Source organism: Arachis hypogaea, chromosome 7, assembly GCF_003086295.3.
Source record: "Arachis hypogaea cultivar Tifrunner chromosome 7, arahy.Tifrunner.gnm2.J5K5, whole genome shotgun sequence".
In the NCBI taxonomy this organism is placed as follows: Eukaryota; Viridiplantae; Streptophyta; class Magnoliopsida; order Fabales; family Fabaceae; genus Arachis; species Arachis hypogaea.
Genome location: NC_092042.1, coordinates 11387558 through 11408094, shown reverse-complemented (window position 1 = coordinate 11408094; position 20537 = coordinate 11387558). Strand labels below are relative to the sequence as shown.

Here is a 20537-nt window from a genome sequence, read left to right as displayed (position 1 = left end):
TTAGGTTACTTCACCGAATAGGCTTGGATCTCATCTTTGGGCCTTTTCGGGTTTCTTTCTTTCTTAACCTTCAGCCGCCAGATTTGGATCACTCTGGTATAAGGGCTGAATTTGATATTAAGATGGGCTTGCTTATTTGTTTATTGGGCCAATATGAAAATTAATTTTCTTTCCTGCACACTAAACCAAATACATTAAACAAACAAATTGGTAACAAAATGTACATTTTTTTGAATTATTTGGAAAACCGAAAAAACGAACCGAACCAAACCTATTTTAATTGGTTTGGTTTGGTTTGGTTTGGTTTGGTTGGTGTTGATAAAAAAAACCGAGCCAACCAAACCGAAGAATAAATATAAAATTGGATCGGATGACTTTTTTTCAAATAACCGAACCAAACCGCACCACCAACACTCTTAACCACCACATCATTCTTCATCCATCCATTAACCCTAAACCCATCATAACACCAACAATAGCAACAGCAACTCAATTTTAAAGTGAAAACAAGAGAAAAAAACTTGGCAACAACAACTCAATTAAACTAAAAGTTAAGCTAAAAAACTTGACAAAACAATATCATATAATCATTAAACTAAAAATTAGATCCAAGACAAGTAATTAGATCCAAGACAGTAATGGAGAAATCATAATGTTGATGAACAAACAAACAATAATAATGTTGATGAATACAAAGGGAAAATTAAACCAAACTAACACAGAATCAACAACAACAATATACTCAGATTAAAAAAATTCATCAACAATAAAAGCAATCCTTCAAAATTCAAGACAGAAAATTCCAAATTCCAATCCTTCAAACTCAAGAGAGAAAACGCAGAAAAGAGAGAAGACAGAATAGAGAAAAAAGAGAGAAGAGGAAAACTCAGAGAAGAGGAGTGGTGTTGCTGTCGTCCGTCGCTGTCGCGGTCGAAGAAAAGAGGAGGAAGAAGTGACGGCACAGAAGCTACTGCCGTCGCCATCGCCGTCGCAGCTGTGGCTGAGGGGAGGACAAATCGAGCGAGGGGGAAGAGCAGAGCCCCTCACGACGATGATGGAGTCCGACGCCGACAGAGCAGCTCTCCGCCGTCACTCTTCCCTACCGTCACCTCCTCCTTCTTCCTTTCCTTTCTTCTCCCTCTGTTCCTCTCTTCTCTCGTTCTCTCTCTCATCTCCTCGTTTTGTCTCTCTCTCTAGTCACGACACAATGGCGACAGCGACGGCGGCGGCCGCACTCTTTCCCGCCGTTACCTCCCTTTTCTTTCTTTCCTTTTCTTTCTTCTTCCCCTTTGTTTCTCTCTTTTTTCGTTTGTCTTTTGCTTTTTTTTCTGTTTTAGGTAGTGATAAGGGGTGGGGTGGGGCTGTGGGGGTAAGGGGTGGTGGGGTGGGGTGAGGTGATTTTTTTAATATTTTTTATTTTTATTTAAAGGGTAAAATTGTCCAAAAAAATTTGTTTATGAACAAAAGTATGATTTTATAATGTTTTGTAACGTTAAGGATGATTTTAATAACAAAAAAAGGTTGGAGACGAATTTGATTTTTACCCCAGACTTTAGGAATAAAATCAGTACTTAACCCTACATTTTACAAATAAAAAAAAAGAGAGTGTCATTTTAGTATTTTTTAGGAGAGAAAAATAATAAAATTTTCTCTTATCTTTTTGTTAACTTAAATTAAAAAAAATAGTTTTATCCTCAATAATAATACAAAGCCTTTAAGTATTGCTATTGTTGAGCCATGTGCTTGTTTTCCTAATGTTTATACTCAATTCATTAGCACTAATTTTTACTTTAACTAACCTAATACTCGATATTATTCGATTGGAATCCTCTAGGGTTTGATAAGGTTCCACAAAAATCTAATTAATATATATTCATTCCAATAACCACTACCAGAGGCAAAGCATATATATACACACACCACTTTCGGTCCCTAGTACAATGCTATCCTCTTGGAATATTCTTTTTGACAAGAAGAATGTTACATATTTTAATTTAAAGTTTAGTGAAGAAGTAGAGAATAAAATGTAATTTTGTACAGGATGAAGATTAGTACACTAACTTTCTTTCATAATTTTCATTTATACATAGGGAAGGATGAATGTAATGATCTTCAATCTATTGAAGTGAAAGTTAGTATTTTTCTTTATATATACTTTATAATGAATAATGAAATATTTAGTCAATAAGAGAATTATAAAGTAGTAATAACGTATTTGTTATGAAACCACTTATTTTAAATGGTTAAACGGATAAAAAAAAAGTAATACGAAGGGTTAATTGATTATATTTCTAGCATTTTTTTTCAAATAAGAATTTTTTGAATTTATTTGATTTTTTGTATAGATTTTTTTTTATCTTATGCTATTTTTTCTACTTTAAGATTTAATAAAGATCGAATTAAAAATTTTTTGAATATAGAGTTCTAATACCACGTGATAAAATCACTCATTCCAAAAATTTAAACGAATAGACAAAAATAATATGAATAATTATATCACTAACCATATGATGATTGAATAAATTTAACACTCATTTTCTTAAAAATAGGATATTAATTGAAACCATATAAGAAAAGATTGTGTTAACTTTTTATTATATATATTCTTAATAAACCAACTTTAAATATAATGGACCTTTTTGACTAACCAAATAGATATACTCTAATGATTTAAAGTTTTTCTATTTTTAAATAAAAAAGCCCTAATGGAAAGGATAATAAAATGATTATTTTTGGCAATTAAAGTGACGAAAATGAGAGCACATGCCACATGGGGGGAAGCATATACATTTTTGGGCTTATAAATAGCACAAATTATTTGCCAATTCTTACACATAAGCTAACTTCTCTGCTTATCTCCTATCTTCTCTCTTCTTTATATTTTATTTCTTTTTCTGTTTTTGGGGTGTCGTATATATGATTTGGTCTTTAAGGAGTTATTAGTTATATTGTTTGGTTAAGAAGCAAGTCCATCCAAATTCAAAACCTTAAATAACAAGTATATAGCTCCTATAAAGATATATGGACAATAACCAAAAACAAGGATCTTCTTCATCAACCATGAATAACTTTGATCAATTTTTTGGTCCCAAGGACTCATCCTCTACTTCATCTTCCTCCATCGCTCTCTTTGGTTCCATTTTTCCGCCTTCATCATCTGTATGCATCATTCTTTAAGTTTTTCTCTTCTTTTTTCCTTTTTTTTTTGAGTGGATTAACTTTTTTTTTTATTTAAAAAAATAAAAAATAAAACCTTTTATTATTAGAATAAATAATGTTAAGTAATTACTTTCAGTCAATATTAGCTATTTTTTTAAATTATTTTGTTTATTTTAAATTATAGATATTAAATTATCAATTCTTTATCCTACACCTTAAATTATAAATCCTAAAATCTAAAATTAATTAGTATTGGTTAACTAAAAGTTAGCCCTTTATGCTTTTTCTGTTAGAAATCGTAATTTGGTTTGTGAAATTTCTAATTGACATATCAACAATCAATAATCCAGTTAATTTTTTATTTTTAAGGTTGGAGGGAGAGATTATTCAAGAACACAAGATGTGGCAGGAAAACATTTTGCAATATCAGGTTCGTTCAAAACTAAGTACGTAGAAAGATACTGAAAGGATACGGTTTTTTTTAAAAGAAAAACACAAATAAAATATATAATATTTTTTAAAAAATAAAATTTACTTAATTTTTTATTTACTAGAACTTAATGAATAAAATAAAATTTAATGTGATTTATTTTCTATTAATGGGATATTATCTTTTATATATAGAGAAAATACACATATTTTTTCTGTTTAGAATTTAGAATTTAGGATTTAGATAAGATGCATAGAACCTCGTTGAATTCCAGGTAAAAGTAAGAGTAGTGGTATGTCAAACAAGAATGAGAGTGTGGTGGAGCCTAACTACTACAGCTCTTCAATCTACTATGGTGGTCAAGAAATTTATTCTCCAAGAGACAGGACCACCACCACCGCCACTACTACTCCTCCTCCTCAACCCTACCATCATGCTGTGAGTCATAAATAAGAGAAATGTTAGGGGTTAGCAATTTTAATATTTTGTAACCATCAATTGGCCATCAATAATGTTTTTAATAATGTGAAATTGTATCCAATAATGAGAAATCACTCACTTTTCTTTGATAGTTAAATGTTGGTCAAAAAACACAAAAATTGCTGGCCCTAAACTTTTTCTTTTAATAATTTTCATTTGTGACTTTACTCATTGATGTGAAGACAAAGAAGGAGCTAATAATTTTCATTCTTATTGTAGTTCAAAAAAGAAAAGGAGGATGATGATCCGAATGGTAGCGATCCAAACGGTGCTTCAAGAGGGAATTGGTGGCAAGGTAGGAGCCTCTGCACCCAATAGCTAAGGGTGTGTTTACCAAATTAAATTTCAGAGAAGAAAGAAAATAAAGAATAAATTTTTTGAACAGTGAAATGAAGTAACAGTTAAACCTCAATTAGTTTGGATTTCTTTTAAAATGAATCTTTCTTTTTAAATCTCAACTCATGGTATAGATATTATATATACATCCTTAAAAAGTTTAATTAAGAAGTCTCAATAAGGAGGAATTCTTAGGTGTTTGCAAGCAAATCTCAGTTTTATTTGCTGTATTTTATTCATGACATATCAATTGAGATTCTGATATTTATAGAGACCATTCTAAAAACATTTTTTTTTTGAAAAAAAAAAGTCATTATAGTTAAAATTTTAGATTACATATTTTTTTAATGATGCTAGATATACACACACAAAAAAATTTCAATTACTAAATTATCAATATAAAATATATATTCAAAATAAATAAACAACACATGTATTTTATAAAAAAATATATGATGACTTTTATGTCTATATAGTGTTTTTTATTTTTTTTATTGGAGATTTTATTTTGATAAATATGTGGGTCTAATTATCTATATATACTTACTATATATAATGAGTATATTAAAAAGATTAGTGTTCAACTTTTTTTTTAAATATCTTCTATTATATAATTCATAAAAAATATTGTTTTCATTATTTAAACTCAAGACCTTTTAGTTAAATTATAAATCACTTACCGTTTTCATTATTTAAACTAATTTAACCTTTTAGTCACGGGCTATTGATACACTAATATATATATATATATATATAAATCAGAATAAAACTAGAATTTTGTGTACACTAGTGGACACTTAATAACAATATTAAAATTGGAAAAACATAATTAACTCACATTGAGTTCTCCTCCATTATTTCCGGTTTTTGCAGGTTCTCTTTATTATTAACATAGCTTTAGGGGGGAAAATAGACCATTCCTATTCAGTATGTAGTGTTGCAGGAGATGCTGATTAACCACGTACGATGTGTGCTCTAATAAGCTTTATTTGTTTTAGTTTCTTAGTGATATGTTGTCATGTTCCATATGTACGTACTCAACTTTTTGGGTTTTTTCTTTTAATCTCCATTTACTCTCGTGCTTAATAATAATAATAATAGATAACAGTTCTTATATTTTAGTCTATTGGATTTACTATGAGAAGCAAAATCTTAGGATATAAAACGTTTTGTTGGGATACAAAAGCATTTGATCAGGGATAAAACATTTTTTTTAGAGAACCAAAATACAAAAAAACTTACACAAATTAGTACAGTCAGTTACATCTCGTTAGATAGATCATTGATCACAAAAAATACACCTGAATAAAGTGTTTGTTTTTACCAATTTGTCCACCACCATATTAGCCGTTCGAATTTCGAAACACATGTCAAAATTCCAGAGACAACTTCATTTAGCTCCTGTGATTTTGAAAAAATAACTACTAACTACTTGAGAGGTCTGAATTGGATCAATCTCAATAACGATAGACTTAATTTTGGGAAATATTATTTAATTTTGGGTAACTACGACGTAAAATGGGCAACACACTAGAAATAAAGAGGGCAGAATTGGAAAAATAATACCCACTATCTACACCTTTTCTTTTCTAGTTTAGGCACTAAACTTTTTAATTAGTTTCTTTCAGTGATAATTAATCATTTCAACAGTAGAAAAGTTAATTCCTTCTAGTAGAATCAAGTTGAATGTAACTTTAGTATTTTATATATAAAAATAGATCAACAAAGATCACAAAATAGACGGTTTAAAAAGAGTACTAAAATCTGTTTGGAAGTTGATTAACGGGATTTGCAGATATATAAATATTTTACTCGCGTAAGCTGATTATCGGATGATGAAACGGCCAATGAAGAGGCTTCATGTGGACTCCACTCAATGGATGTGATTGGGTGCTTATGGTATTCAAAATGTGCTACCACAGAATCTCCTTCCTATACACAAATTAGTGCACTTTTCACATGAGCTGACAACACCACCAAAAAATATCAGCAGAAAGATCAGACATTGTGTAACCTAGTTTTTCGCCATAATGCATCTCGAAGGATAATGAATCAAGGGTAAAAAAATTATCTAAGTAACGTGATCCAAACCCTTTTTATAAGAACTAAGAAAGAAAGCGTTCTTTATACCAGTCTATGTGCTTCAGGGTTCGTAAGCTTAGGAGGATTTAGTGTTTTAAAGAAAAATAGTATTAATGTGTTTGCAATAAAGGGACTCGGCTTGGAAAGATTGAGAGGTGAACCAGTGTACTAATGAACTGGGTTACCATCAACATGCTATAGGACATAAAAATTGAAGCCAAATATGTAAAGTTATAATTTGAAAGTTGTAACACTTGAAAACCTGCGGGCACGAGTTAACAAGGAGAAAGTGCATGTTGCTTGAGCATCTTTCTTATTTTTTTAGTAATTTAGATGTGGCTTTGTTGAGCTTTTATGACATTTTGTTGTTTTATACCATTATGGATGCTACTTCGAATCATCTCGCTATTTTGTTATTTACAAGAAATATTAGGACGAAAAAAAAAAAGAAAAAAAAACTTGCTGTCAAGCTAGCAATAAACGCCTAGCGCCAGGTGCCTCGTAATTTGTGTAAGGACTCTATGAAGGTGGCATTTTTGGCTTTTTGCTCAACATTTAGCGCCAAGGCCGTGTCAAGCAATTCCAGGGAAGACATTTTTGGTTTTTAATTTAAAAATTAAATTAAAAGAAGATGTTAGTAGGTTTTAGAATTTTAATTTTGTATCAATTAGGATTAGATATAAAAGGAGAAAAGATTCAGCCCTTCGCACTCGCTTCTTCCTCTTTCTCATTCTGCATTTTTACATTTTTTTACTCGAGGTTCCATGAGCAACTAAACCTCCATTGTTAAAGTTAGGAGCTCTGTTTATTTTAATGGATTAATACTATTGTCATCCTACTCTTAATCAATGCACTGATTTAAATTCAAGAATTGATTTCGTTCTTCATTCTAGGAATTAAAGTATATGAGAAGATAACTCTTCTATTTGAATTCTTGTTGAATCTTGGAAAAGTTATATCATTGGAATTACATCTTGAAATCAATTCTTCACAACTCTCTAATTATCTGGATGTAACGTGATACGTGTCGTATAATCGCCCCATTTTTGGGTACTCAGGGTTTGTGTGGCTCATAAACTAGAATTGGACTTAATCTTCTAATTTAAATTAAGTGACCAAGAAATTGGCAGTTTTGAGTTAGAGGAGATTAAACTACTAAAGAATTAGGGTTTGATCACTTAAGATTTGCTATGAATTGAATCTTTGCATAATTAAAGTGGTTGATAAGAATTATTAATCCGAAAATTTAAACATCTTCAAAACCTTAACTATTTTCTCATATTATTTTCATCAACCATTCACTGTTTGCTTCCTTGCAATCTCTGATTTACTGTTTTAGGCTATTTGAACTTGAAATCACTCATTTTAGCTTGTCTAACTAGCCTAATCACTCAACTATTGATGTTTAATCCATTAATCTTCGTAGGATCGACATTCACTCACCTGAGTTATTACTTGATACAACTCGATGCATTTACCGATTAGTTTGTGGTATTCATAAATCCACATAAAATTTTTGGCGCCATTGCCGGAGATTAACTGTGATTGACAATTATCCGTTGTTTAATTACCTAGATTAGAATTTTTCTTGATTTAATTTTCTCATTTTTTTCTTTTCTCGTTTAGTTCAAAATTTTCTTAGCTATTTTTATTTACTTTATTCATTTTATTTTCTAAATTTTCTTCTATTTAATTTCAAAATTTTTTTAGTATTTTCTTTAATTTTATTTTAAAAATGTTTGCATCTTTCTATATTTTATTTAGTTTGTTTTATTTTATTTCTTTTATCTGATTTACTTCACTGGAAATTCTCTTCATTCTGACGTATAGATTCCCACTTTTTCTTATTTTCTGTTTGTTTATGAGTAGGAACAGGAACAAGGAACCTCTTCTTAATTTCGATCCTGAGATTAAAAAGACTGTTAAAAGACGCCAACAGCAGGCTAAAGCTTATAGAGCTGCTGAAAGTCTCAAGGAGAATTCTGAGGAGGAAATTAAAGAAATCACTATGGAGCCAAACAATAACAATGTTGTTATTCCTAATACTAGGAGAACTCTTGGTTCTTACACTACTCCAAATCCTACTTTCTATGAGTAGCATTGTTGTGCCTCTTTTAGCTATTAATAACTTTGAGTTGAAACCTCAATTCATCACTTTGGTGCAACAAAACTGTCAGTTTCATAGACTCCCGTAGGAAGACCCAAACTTATTCATCTCTAATTTCTTGCAGATTTGTGATACAATGAAGACTAATGGAGTCCTTCCTGATGTTTATCAGCTGTTTCTCTTTCCAATTGTTGTACGGGACCAAGTCAAGCAGTGACTTGATACACAACTCAAGGAGAGCCTGGATACATGAAACAATGTGGTAAGCAGATTCTTGACTGAATTCTTTCCACCTCAAAGGCTGACCAAGCTAAGAACCGATGTTCAGACCTTCAGGCAACAAGAGGGTGAATCTCTCTATGAAGCTTGGGAGAGGTACAAGGTTATGCTAAGAAAGTGCCTTCTCGATATGTTTCCAAACTGGAAACAATTGCAAATCTTTTATGATGGGATTATTTAGGCCGCCATGACTTCTTTAGATAATTCTGCAGGAGAATCTCTTCATATGAAGAAAACCACTGAAAAAGCTCTAGAGTTGATTGAGATGGTTAATAATAACAACCATTATTTATACTCTTCTAAGAGAACCGCAATGAGGAAGGGAGTCATGAAACTAGATGCTTTGGATACTATTATTACTCAGAATAAAGTCATGTCTCAACAAATAAATGCCATTACTCAACACTTTGGTGAATTACAAGTTCGAGCTATTAATACATAAGATGCTCTTTATGACTTGAGTGGTGAATTTTCTCAGGGTGAAAATTATGATTATGGTCAATTTGCCTCTGAACAGGTTAATTATATGGGTAATTCCTCCAAACTCCCAATAATGACCTTTTTTCCAAGATTTAAAATCTGAGTTGGAGGAATCACCTAAATTTTGGATGAAAAAAATCAACCACAGAGGCAACTAAATTTCAACAACTCCTTTCCTCAGGGTAATTTTCATCAAAACAATTTCAATAACAACAACAACAACCGTCAGTTCCAGTCCATGCGCCCTCTCGTTCTCAGAAACCTTCTAATTTGGAATCTCTAACTGCATAACTCTTCAAGAATACTAATAGTTTCATACAAAAAACCAGAACTTCAATTAGAAACTTGGAGGTTCAAATGGGTCAGTTAAGCAATCAAGTAACTGAGAGGTCTCCACACACCTTCCCCAAAGATACAGTGTTACATCTGAAAAACGGTAAGGTAGCAAGTACAGAGGCACAGGTTAGTGACGAGTCGGTTGAAAAAGAAGTTCCGGAGAAGACTCAGAACAAAATGGAGCACGTCCCTAAGAGGCATCCAAACAACCTTTTTCCGATTGATGTTAAGCAATACAAAGTGAAGTCTTCAGTGTCTGAGTACAAGTCAAAAATTCCATATCCTAAAAGGCTTCAAAAGGCATCTAAAGACAACCAATTTTCAAGATTCCTAGAAGTCTTCAAGAAGCTTCAGATCAACATCCCATTTGCAAAGGCTCTAGAGAAAATGCCTTTCTATACTGAATTCATGAAGGAATTGTTGACCAATAAGAGGAATTGGAAAGAGAGTAAAACCGTAGTGCTCACCAAGGAATGCAATGCAGTTATCCAACAGGATCTCCGTGAGAAGATGCAAGATCCGAAAAGCTTCTTAATTCCTTGCACCATTGAAGATATTACTATTTAGAGGGCATTATATGATCTTGGAGCAAGTATCAATCTCATGCCACTTTTTTTTATGAGAAAACTCCAAATTGATGAGGTAAAATCCACTAGAATCTCTCTTTAACTTGTTGACTGTTCAATTAAATTTTCTCTTAGAGTTGTTGAGAATTTATTAGTGAAAGTAAAACCCTTTATTTTTTCTGCTAATTTTATAATACTGGATATGAAAAAAGATGTGAATGCTTCCATTATTTTGGAAAGACCTTTTCTAGCTACAGAAAGATCCCTTATTGATGTGCAAAAGGGTGAATTGACTCTGAGAGTCAATGATGAAGAGGTTGTCCTTAATGTGCTTGAGGCCTTGCAATATCCTAGTGATTCTGAGGAATCAATGAGAGTTGATTTAATTGAGCCATTGATTCAATAGGTCTTTGAAGCGGAAGAGCTTGATAGTGTTTTAGAACTCCCTTTAGAGAATGGTTTGCTAGAGATTGATGATTCACCACCACAAAAGGAAAAAAACATACACACATGCTAAAGAGGAAGGGCCACCCAAGCCTGAGTTGAAGCCTTGCATCCCTCTTTTAAGTACGTTTTTCTAGGCGAGTAAGATTCCTATCCAGTGATTATTAGCTCCTCTCTAAGTCATGATGAAGAAGAGGTGTTGATACAGGTGCTTAAAAGCCACAAAACAGCTCTTGGGTGTACCATTAGTGACTTGAAAGGGATAAGTCCGACTATGTGTATGCACAAGATTCTACTTGAGGAGGATGTTAAACCCGAAGTGCAACCACAAAGGCGGCTAAATCCATAAACAAGTTATTCCCAAGAAAGGAGGCGTGACAATGGTCAAGAATGAGAATAATGAGCTAATTCTCACACAAATCGTCACTGGGTGGCGTATGTGCATTGACTACAGGAGGTTCAACACTGCAACTAGGAAGGACCACTTCTCCTTGCCTTTTATTGATTAGATGCTTGAGAGGTTAGTTGGATATGCATTTTATTATTTTCTAAATGGTATTCTGGATATAATCATATTGCAGTGGACTCTCAAAATCAGGAGAAGACGGCATTCACTTGTCCTTTTGGTGTATTTGCTTACCGGATGATGCCGTTTGAATGTGCAATGCCCCCAGCAACTTTTCAAAGGTGTATGCTTTCAATATTTTCTGACATGGTTGAAAAGTTTATTGAGGTATTTATGAATGATTTTTCTGTATTCGTTAATTCTTTTTATTCTTGCCTAAGACATCTTTCCTTAATCTTGAAGCGGTGCCAAGAAACAAACCTTATTTTAAATTGGAAAAAATGTCATTTTATGGTGACTGAAGGTATTGTTCTTAGGCATTGGATTTTAAGTAAAGGAATAGAGGCTGATAAAGCTAAGGTAGAGGTAATTGAAAAATTACCATCACCACTAATGTAAAGACAATCCGGAGTAGGACATGCAGGTTTTTATAGAAGGTTCAAAACTAATTTTCTTAAAATTGCTAAATCTCTAAGCAACCTCTTGTTGCAGACATTCCTTTTTGCTTCAATGATGATTGTTTACATGATTTTGAAACTCTGAAAGCCCAGTTTGTCTCTGCACTCATCATAACTCCTCCTAACTGCAATTTACCGTTTGAATTGATTTGTGATGCCAGTGACCATGCTATAGGAGCTCTCTTAGGGCAGAGACAAGACAAGCTTGTGCACGTCATTTATCATGCTAATCTTAGGCTAAATGATGCACAAAATAATTATACAACTACAGAAAAAGAACTATTAGCTGTAGTTTATGTTTTTGATAAGTTTAGGTCCTATTTGATGGATTCTAAAGTTATTATTTATACTGACCATGCTGCTTTTAAGTACCTTCTTACCAAACAGGATGCTAAACCAAAATTGATCAAGTGGGTTCTCCTTCTTTAGGAGTTTGATATTGAGATTAAAGACAGGAAAGGGTCAGAGAATCAAGTGGTTGACCACCTTTCCAGGATTGAGCCTGAAGATGTCGTACAACAACCCACTTCTGTGAATGAGATTTTTTCTGATGAGGAACTCTTTGCTACACAAAGAGCCCCATGATTTGTAGATATTGCAAATTACAAGGTTATGAGGTTCATCCCAAAAGAGTATACTAAATAGCAAGTGAAGAAGCTGCTCGGTGATGTCAAGTATTTCTTATGGAAGAACCCTATCTTTTCAAGAGATACTCAGACGGTATCATTCGACGATGTATTCCAGATGAAAAGGCACATCAGATTCTTTAGCATTGTCATGGTTCCGAGTACGGTGGTCACTTTGGTGATGAGAGGATAACAACAAAGGTCCTCCAGCGAGGTTTTTATTCGCCAACTCTCTTTAAAGATGCTCGGAATTTTGTGAGGAAATGTGACAAATGCCAGAGAGCTGAAAATATTCCCAACCATAATAAGATACCACAATAGGGAATATTAAAGATTGAATTGTTTGATGTGTAGAGTATTGACTTCATGGGACCTTTTCCTCCCTCATATGCAAACAAATACATTTTAGTGGCAATAGATTATGTGTCCAAGGGGGTAAAAGCAGTAGCTTTATCCACTAATGATGCCAAGGTGGTGATGAGCTTTCTTCAGAGATATATCTTCAGCCGGTTTGGTGTCCCAATGACACTAATCAGTGATAGGAAAACCACTTCTGCAACAAACAGTTGGACTCTCTTCTTTAGAAATATAAAGTCCATCATAAGGTAGCTACCCTCTATCATCCTCAGACAAGTGGACAGGTCGAGGTCTCTAATAGAGAACTCAAGAGGATTCTGGAGAAGACCGTTAGTGCTTCAAGGAAAGATTAGGCTAGAAAGTTTGATAATGCTCTCTGGGCATACCAGAAGGCTTTCAAGACTCCTATCGGCATGTCCCCATATCATTTGGTCTATGACAAAGCCTGTCACTTGCTAGTGGAGTTGGAGCACAGATCTTACTGGGCAACAAAGTTCCAGAACTTTGACGCCAAAGCTACAGGAGAAAAACGGCTCCTCCAACTCAACGAGTTTAATGAATTCGAAAAGTCAACATATGAAAATGCTAAGCTTTATAAGGAGAAGACAAAGGTGTAGCATGATAGAAGTATAGCCACCAGAACATTTGAACCAAACCAGAAAGTCTTATTGTTTAATTCAAGGCTCAAGAATTTTCTTGGCAAGCTGAAATCCTGGTGGTCATGACCGTTTGTAGTAACTAGAGTGTCTCCTTACGGTCATGTGGAACTCCAACAAAAAAAACTCTGATAGGAGGTTCACTGTCAATGGCCAGAGGCTACAGCACTATCTCGGAGACGAAGTTGATCGCTAAAGGTCTGCTCATCTGCTGACTTAACAGAACTGGCCGTCAAGCTAGTGACGTTAAAGAAGAGCTTTTGGAAGGCAACCCAATCTTTAGTATCCTTCGATTTTTGTTTTATTTACTTTATTCTAGTTATTTATAGTTTTCCTTCTTTTTATATTTATTTTAGTCATACAAAGTGTTTATAACAGAAACAGGTGCAATCAGAAGGGAGTTCAAAATACTCTGGAGGAGTTTCTATTCGGGTGCCTCCATGCTAAACGCCACGACCTGGTGTTTGGCACCAGGAGGCAATCACTATGAGGGTGGCGCTAAACGTCGAGACCTAGCATTTAATGCCGAGACACACGCATTTCAAGGAGAAGCCACAGTCTCAGTGGCGCTAAATATCGAGACCTGGTGTTTAGTGTCAAGATGCATATATTTTGAGGAGAGGCCACTATCTTAGTGATGCTAAACGTTGAGACCTGGCGTTTAGTGCCAAGGGTGCTCCAATTGAAGATCTAGTCACTGTATTGGTGGCGCTAAACGCCACTATCTGGGCGTTAAGCACTAAGGTAAATATATATATAAAGGAAGGCAACCCAATCTTTAGTATCTTTAAGTTTGGTGTTGTCGTGCCGCTTGTTCTTTGATTGTTATACATGGCACCAAAGGAAGGAGAGTCCTCTTCAAGGATGAGGAAGGAAAAGGCCCCTCAGACCGATTCGTTTGACGCCGACTGGTTCAGCTCTAAATTGCACGAAGAGCACTTCTTTGAGTTCACCAGCAAGAAGAAAGTGATTTCAAAAGTCGGGTTTAACCTCAAACCGGATAGGTATCCAAAAATTCAGGAGCAGATATAGAGAAGAGTCTGAGGAACGTTATTTAACCCGCAGACTAAAGTGGGCCAGCTGAAAGTTCAGAAATTTTATGGAAATGCGTGGGTTACATATAAGCATGTTCGGGATGTGAATCCTAGTACCAAGAACTACCGCCGCACTATGGGAAGAGGTAGGATTCTGGACTTCGGCCCAAAGAGTGTAAGGGAGGCACTCCAACTGCCACCTCTGAGGAACGATGATCACTCTTATAGTGAGAGGATGAGTGGCGATCGGAGGCATGATCAGATTCTTGTAGACATATGCCTCCCGGGAGTCTAATAGAGGCTGAATTCAGAGGGGCAAGCAAATCAGCTCGGGCGGCAAGATCTGAAGCCGGTGGCTCGATGATGGTTGGAGTTTATCCAACACTCCATCATTCCGACTAGTAACCGCTCTGAGATTACCGTAGATCGGGCTATTATAATCCACTACATCATGCTAGGGAATGGGGGTGGAGGTGGAGATCACAATTCCACAGCAGATATACAGCATTGCCTCCAACACCTCCATACACGCCAAGCCTGGCCTTCCCACATCTCATCCACCGCCCGTGTGATGCCTCAAGAGTGCGCCTAGAGAATGACATTCTCAATCCCACAGAAAGGCCGATCTCTAGGAGGACTATGGAATATGCCAGAGAGTATGCATGAGCCGCGAGAAATGAGCCCGCAGTTGAGGGAGAGCAGGTTCTCCCTCTTCAACAGGAGCAGCCCATGATGCCTCAGGGACATTACTTCCTACCGCAGAAGTATTGGCATCAGCTGACCTCTTCCATTGAACAGCTGAGGATTGGCCAGGATGGTCATGGTGCCCTCCTTCAGTAGGTTTTGACTGAGCAACAGAGTCAGCACTAGAAACTCTCCCAGATGAGACTTGACATAGGATGACTGAGAGCATATACCATCGAGCTTAGCCTGATGGAGTTGACAACCACTAGGATGGACGACCACCAGGATGTCTGAGGTGGTTGAGTTTTCTTTCGTTCTAACTCCCTTTTCCGTTCTTATTTTGTTATTTCCTGTTTTCTATTGATTTACTTTCTGCCCTTTGCATGATCTTTAGTGTTTTCGGTCTGTTTAGTTTATTTTAGTTATTTTTATTTTTATATTTATTTAAAAAAAGGATGCCTCATGTATAGCTTACTGAGCTTAAATTCAAAGTACAAGAAAAAAAAGTGGTGTAATGCATGAACAATTGAGATTATATTTAGAATTTTCTTATTTAATTAGATGGTGTAGTATTTATCTGTGATTTTAAATGCATGAAAAAGAACAATGCATATTTAATCTTGGAACAAAGGATGTCAATTCATTAAGAACAAGAATTTAGAGAAATATTATGAATTCTCTAAAATTAAACAAGAAATTGATCTTTGAAACAAAAGAACAATAAGAAAAAGAAAATAAAAACAAGGCCCAAACTTTGAACATCAATTACTAGGAAGGCTAAATATAATCAAAGCTCAAAGAGTTGTTTTCCTAACTATATGCTTGTAGCGTGATTGTGTCAAGGAACTCTTGAGATATAACACTTATAGTCAAAGCCAATTGCAAATAAAGAAAAGCTAAATGCTATAAGCACCATTGACTGGGAAGAATCAATAGAAAAATCAGAACTCAAAGAGTTCTCCAATTAAGTGCTTGTGATGATTCTGTGTCGAGTAAAACTTGAGACAAAACATTTAGAGACACGGCTAGATTCAAGGTGCAAAGCACCAAAGAAAAGAAAAAAATACTGTGTTCAACGATTAATTAGAAGTTAAAAGAGAGAGAATTCATAATATTATTCGGATTCTAGTTCTGAATGATATTGGCATTCCTAAGCTCCCAAGGGAAAGTGAGATGCCAAAACTATTCATGATTACAGTGCTATCAACCCCACTCATAAAATAGACAGGAACTTAATTGAAAACTCAACTCTTAGGCAAACCCACATCTCAGGTTCGTATTGTTTTCAATTGCTTGAGAACAAACAACAATTTAAGTTTGGTATTGTGATGTGTGAGCATATTTTCTATCTTATCTTAGTAATTTAGATGTGGATTTGTTGAGATTTTATGAGATTTGATGTTTTACACCATCACGAATGCTACTTTGAGTCGTACTGCTATTTTGTTAATTACAAGAAAAATTCGAGCGAGTTTAACAAATTTTGTTCAGAAGTAAAGTGAGAAAAATAGTTGCTTCCAAACTAGCGATAAACACCATGACTCGGCGTTTATCGCCAGGTACCTCGTAATTTGTGCAAGGACTCTGTGAAGGTGGCGATGAACGCCACTACTCAGCGTTTAACGCCAAGTGATCCGAAAAGTTGAAATTGCAAGGACCACACGTGCATCAACAATCCACGGAAGACTTATTTTAGTTTTTAGTTTACTTTTTGAATGAAGAAAAGATAGTAGGTTTTAGAATTTTAATTTTGTATCAATTAGGATTAGATATAAAAGGAGAAAAAATTTAGCCTTTCGAGCTCTCTTCTTCCTCTTCCTCATTTCGCATTTTTACACTTTTTTACTCGAGGTTTTTCTCTAAGCCATGAGCAACTAAATCTCCATTGTTAAGTTTAGGAGCTCTGTTTATTTTAATAGATTAATACTATTGTCATTCTACTCTTAATCAATGCACTGATTTAAATTCAAAGATTGATTTCATTCTTCATTCTAGGAATTAGAGTATATTGGAAGATAACTCTTTTTCTATTTGAATTCTTGTTTAATCTTGGAAAAATTATGTTACTATAATTACTGCTTGAAATCAATTCCTCACGGCTCTCTAATTATCTGGATTTAATGCGATACGTGACATATAATTGCCTCATTTTTGGATACCTAGGGTTTGTGTAGCTCATAAACTAGAATTGAACTTAATCGTCTAATTTAAACTACATGACCAAGGAATTGGCGGTTGATTGAGTTAGAAGAGATTAAATTACTAAGAAATTAGGGTTTAATCACTTAAACTTTGCTGTGAATTGAATATTTGCATGACTAAAGTAGTGATAAGAATTGTTAATCTAGAAATTTAAACATCTCCAAAGCTTTAACTATTTTCTCATACTATTTTCACCAACCATTTATTGTTTGCTCTCTTGCATTCTCTGATTTACTGTTTTATGCTATTTGAATTTGAAACCACTCATTTTAGCTTGTCTAACTAGCCTAATCACTCAACTATTGTTGCTTAATCCATTAATTCTCGTGAGATCGACACTCACTCACCTAAGTTATTACTTGGTATGACCCGATGCACTTGCCAATTAGTTTGTGGTATTTATAAATGATAAATCGGCATCAAGTTTTTGAAATTGAGATCCTTATTCTGAATGAAAGCATGTTTACTATTTTATTGTTTTTCTTTAAGGAGATAGCAGGGTGATCTTGAGCGCTATAATCTTAGAGCTCATACCTTGAGTAATCTCAGATCACGAATGGAAATTGTCCCATCATCACTCCGAGGCAAACATACAACTAGCCAACCTACTCGGTACAATCAAGTACAAAGTAAGAAAGACATATAGAAGGACATTGAAATAGAAGCATCATAAAGTGAATGCATTAATACCTGTTCCATGACATTACATTCACATCAGCATTATGATCTTTAAAAGATGCCGCTGGCAACTTCCCCCATCGGGTATCCCATATAGCAATGCTTCCATCCACGGAACAAGAAGCAAAAACATAAGGCTCTGTAGGGCTCCACTGCAGGGATTAATTGCACATACATCTCATTACATTACAGATAGGACTGCAAGAATATTCGAAGTACAAGAGCAGCTAATGCTTTTTGCATTAATACATACTTGCAGATCTTCAACACTAGCAGTATGCCCAACAAATGGAGTATTGTCAATATTCCATGTTGCAGCAGCCAGCAGACCTAGGTTCCCAGAGATAAATACAATTATTGCAATCCCCTAAAAAGCGTGACTATTGTCAAGCCTCATATTTTACATAAGACGTGCTAGAGTAAAATGTAGCTAAACAGAGAAAAAGAAATAACCAAATATTACCAAATACAAGCCTTCCCTCTGTTTCTGACTCTGCTAGAGCATTCAGATGAGAGCTTAAGTCCCAAACCTACAAATCAACAAGTTAACTACCAGACTGTATACTAAACCGAAGAAGATATGACAGAGAGTAAGAATGAAGTGGAAGTAAACTTCTATGATTGAAAAATACTTTTTATTATAACATAAAAATGCATCTTTCATGTTAGTTGCAGCTAATAATTAAGGAGTTTTCAGAAGTTTTAGTATTTTTTTGTGCAATTAGTACTAATCAACCACATTTGCCTAGAGCTAGAATTTATCATATCTAATTATACTATTTACTAGCTTTGAAATTTGTCAGAAATGTTGTATCGATAATTGTTGTAGAACAAATGATAGAAGCATGTAGTCCTATTTCGTGCAAACAAACTTATTGCTTGGGGTCCCATTTGGTTTCTCTATAAAGGACTAAACAGAGTGCCATAATAGAAAGATTTATATGAAGTTGAGCCAAAGTTTTATGATTCCATATTTTTCAAAATTAAGCCTGCAAGTTATGTAAGCACATGATAGTAACTAAATGAGCAAAGTCCTACCCACAATAGAATTCCAATAGAATTCCAAGAAGCTTTCTCCGCCTTGAGTGCATCCAACATCACAACAATATGAAATTGTCAAACAATAGAAGTAAAAATGAAAACAGATAGAAGACCCAAAACAATTAGATATACAAAGCTTGATATCAACTTCTACGTGAAAGTGGAAAATGATAATTAATAGCAAAAACATCAAAGATGATTAAATCTTTAAATTCACCTATGTCCCTGCCATGAAATATACAATGTGGGGGAATTCTGTTCGAACTAAGCCCAGAGTGTCACGAACAATATCAAAACTGTTAAAATATATTCAGCTTTAGATTATGCAAATTCTACTCAACAATGCTTTGATCGTGAAGAGTGTTGTAAGCAGAAGTATCACACTGAAGCTCCTCACCTTCCTCCAACTTGTCCACACCAGGATGTTGCGGCACCGAAGAACACGAAGAAGAACCTTCCCCTTTCTTCGAGACCTGTATTCACTTTTGTTCCACAAAAATCCAAGACAAAAAAAAAGCAGCAGAGATTAAATTAAGGTTGAAGAAGAGGAACCTTGTTCATTCTCTTGGCTTTCATACGGTGATTACGACTTTATGAGTTTGGTATTTAAATTTTTTTTAACTTATCTAGTAAGTTTTAATTTTTTAAAAATTATTTATTTTTATAATTTTTAAATTAAATATTAACTTTTTTTTTTAAGTATACATCACTTTTTAAATATCGTAGCATTTACCAAAATTTTATTGACGTGTAATTTACCTCTTTGGCTCTTTTGAAGTTTAAAATGTGCAATTTAGTCCACTCAAATTTTAAAATTATGCAAGAAAGACCCGTTAATAGCCATGTGTCATGCACATGGTATGCAAAGTACCATTTTCATCAACCAGCCCAAACTGGTTGGCCTCAGGCCGGGTCTGGCTATGAACAACCATAGGTGGATGGTGTATTCTTCATTTTAAAATATTTCATTTGATTGAGGTAATTATATTAATTATGTTTTAAAATAATTTATTTAAAAATATAGTTAAATTATATTCATCAATAAAATATATAGTTGATTTGATTATTTATTAGTTATAACCGTTAACTAATGTCTATAAATGTTAAGAAAATAGAGATATTACAGACGAGTAAATTTCATATATTGTTTTGTTTTTATTTTATGTAAGAGCTAAACTATATACATAGAGATAGGAATAAGTATTATTTTGGTCCCTAATGTTGAAGGTCAGAATCGAAAACCGATCTAACGTAATTTTTTATTTAAAATCATCCTTAACGTTTTTTTTTCGTATTAAAATCGTCCTTTTAATTTTTTCTGGACAAAAATACCCTCCACCCCTACCGGCACCTTTACCTCCACCAGCACCAACACCAACACCAGCAAGAATAACAACATCAAGCACAAAGTAAAAACAAATGTAGAAGCAGAAATTCAAAAATCAAAGAATTAGAAATTCAACAAATCAACACAAATTCAATAACTAAATCAACACAAGAAGAAACAGAAAGCAGAAAAAATCAACACAAGCAGAAG

The 20537-nt window shown here is 34.2% G+C and overlaps 1 protein-coding gene and 1 long non-coding RNA gene across 3 annotated transcripts; one reads left to right on the top strand and one right to left on the bottom strand.

Annotated features, from left to right (window-relative positions):
• Positions 1–2716: 2716 nt before the first annotated feature.
• On the top strand, positions 2717–5521 carry LOC112702460 (uncharacterized). 2 transcript variants are annotated; one of them, XM_025753490.3, is made up of 5 exons: positions 2717–3159; positions 3529–3589; positions 3864–4027; positions 4289–4364; positions 5279–5521. In XM_025753490.3, the coding sequence occupies exons 1-5, from the start codon at positions 3022–3024 to the stop codon at positions 5293–5295; spliced, it is 456 nt and encodes a 151-aa protein (XP_025609275.1). In that variant the 5' UTR covers positions 2717–3021; the 3' UTR covers positions 5296–5521. The 2 variants fall into 2 exon arrangements, with proteins under 2 accessions (XP_025609275.1, XP_072055213.1); XM_072199112.1 differs by lacking the exon at positions 5279–5521 and having other exon boundaries at positions 4289–4481.
• Positions 5522–6216: 695 nt separating this feature from the next.
• LOC112702461 (uncharacterized) lies at positions 6217–19539 on the bottom strand. The gene is made up of 8 exons (XR_003154122.3): positions 19398–19539; positions 19218–19296; positions 18998–19039; positions 18423–18489; positions 18213–18289; positions 17972–18111; positions 17816–17886; positions 6217–6337 (listed from the first exon to the last, which is right to left on the bottom strand). It is a non-coding gene; the product is annotated as an uncharacterized lncRNA (long non-coding RNA).
• Between the last annotated feature and the right edge of the window lie 998 nt (positions 19540–20537).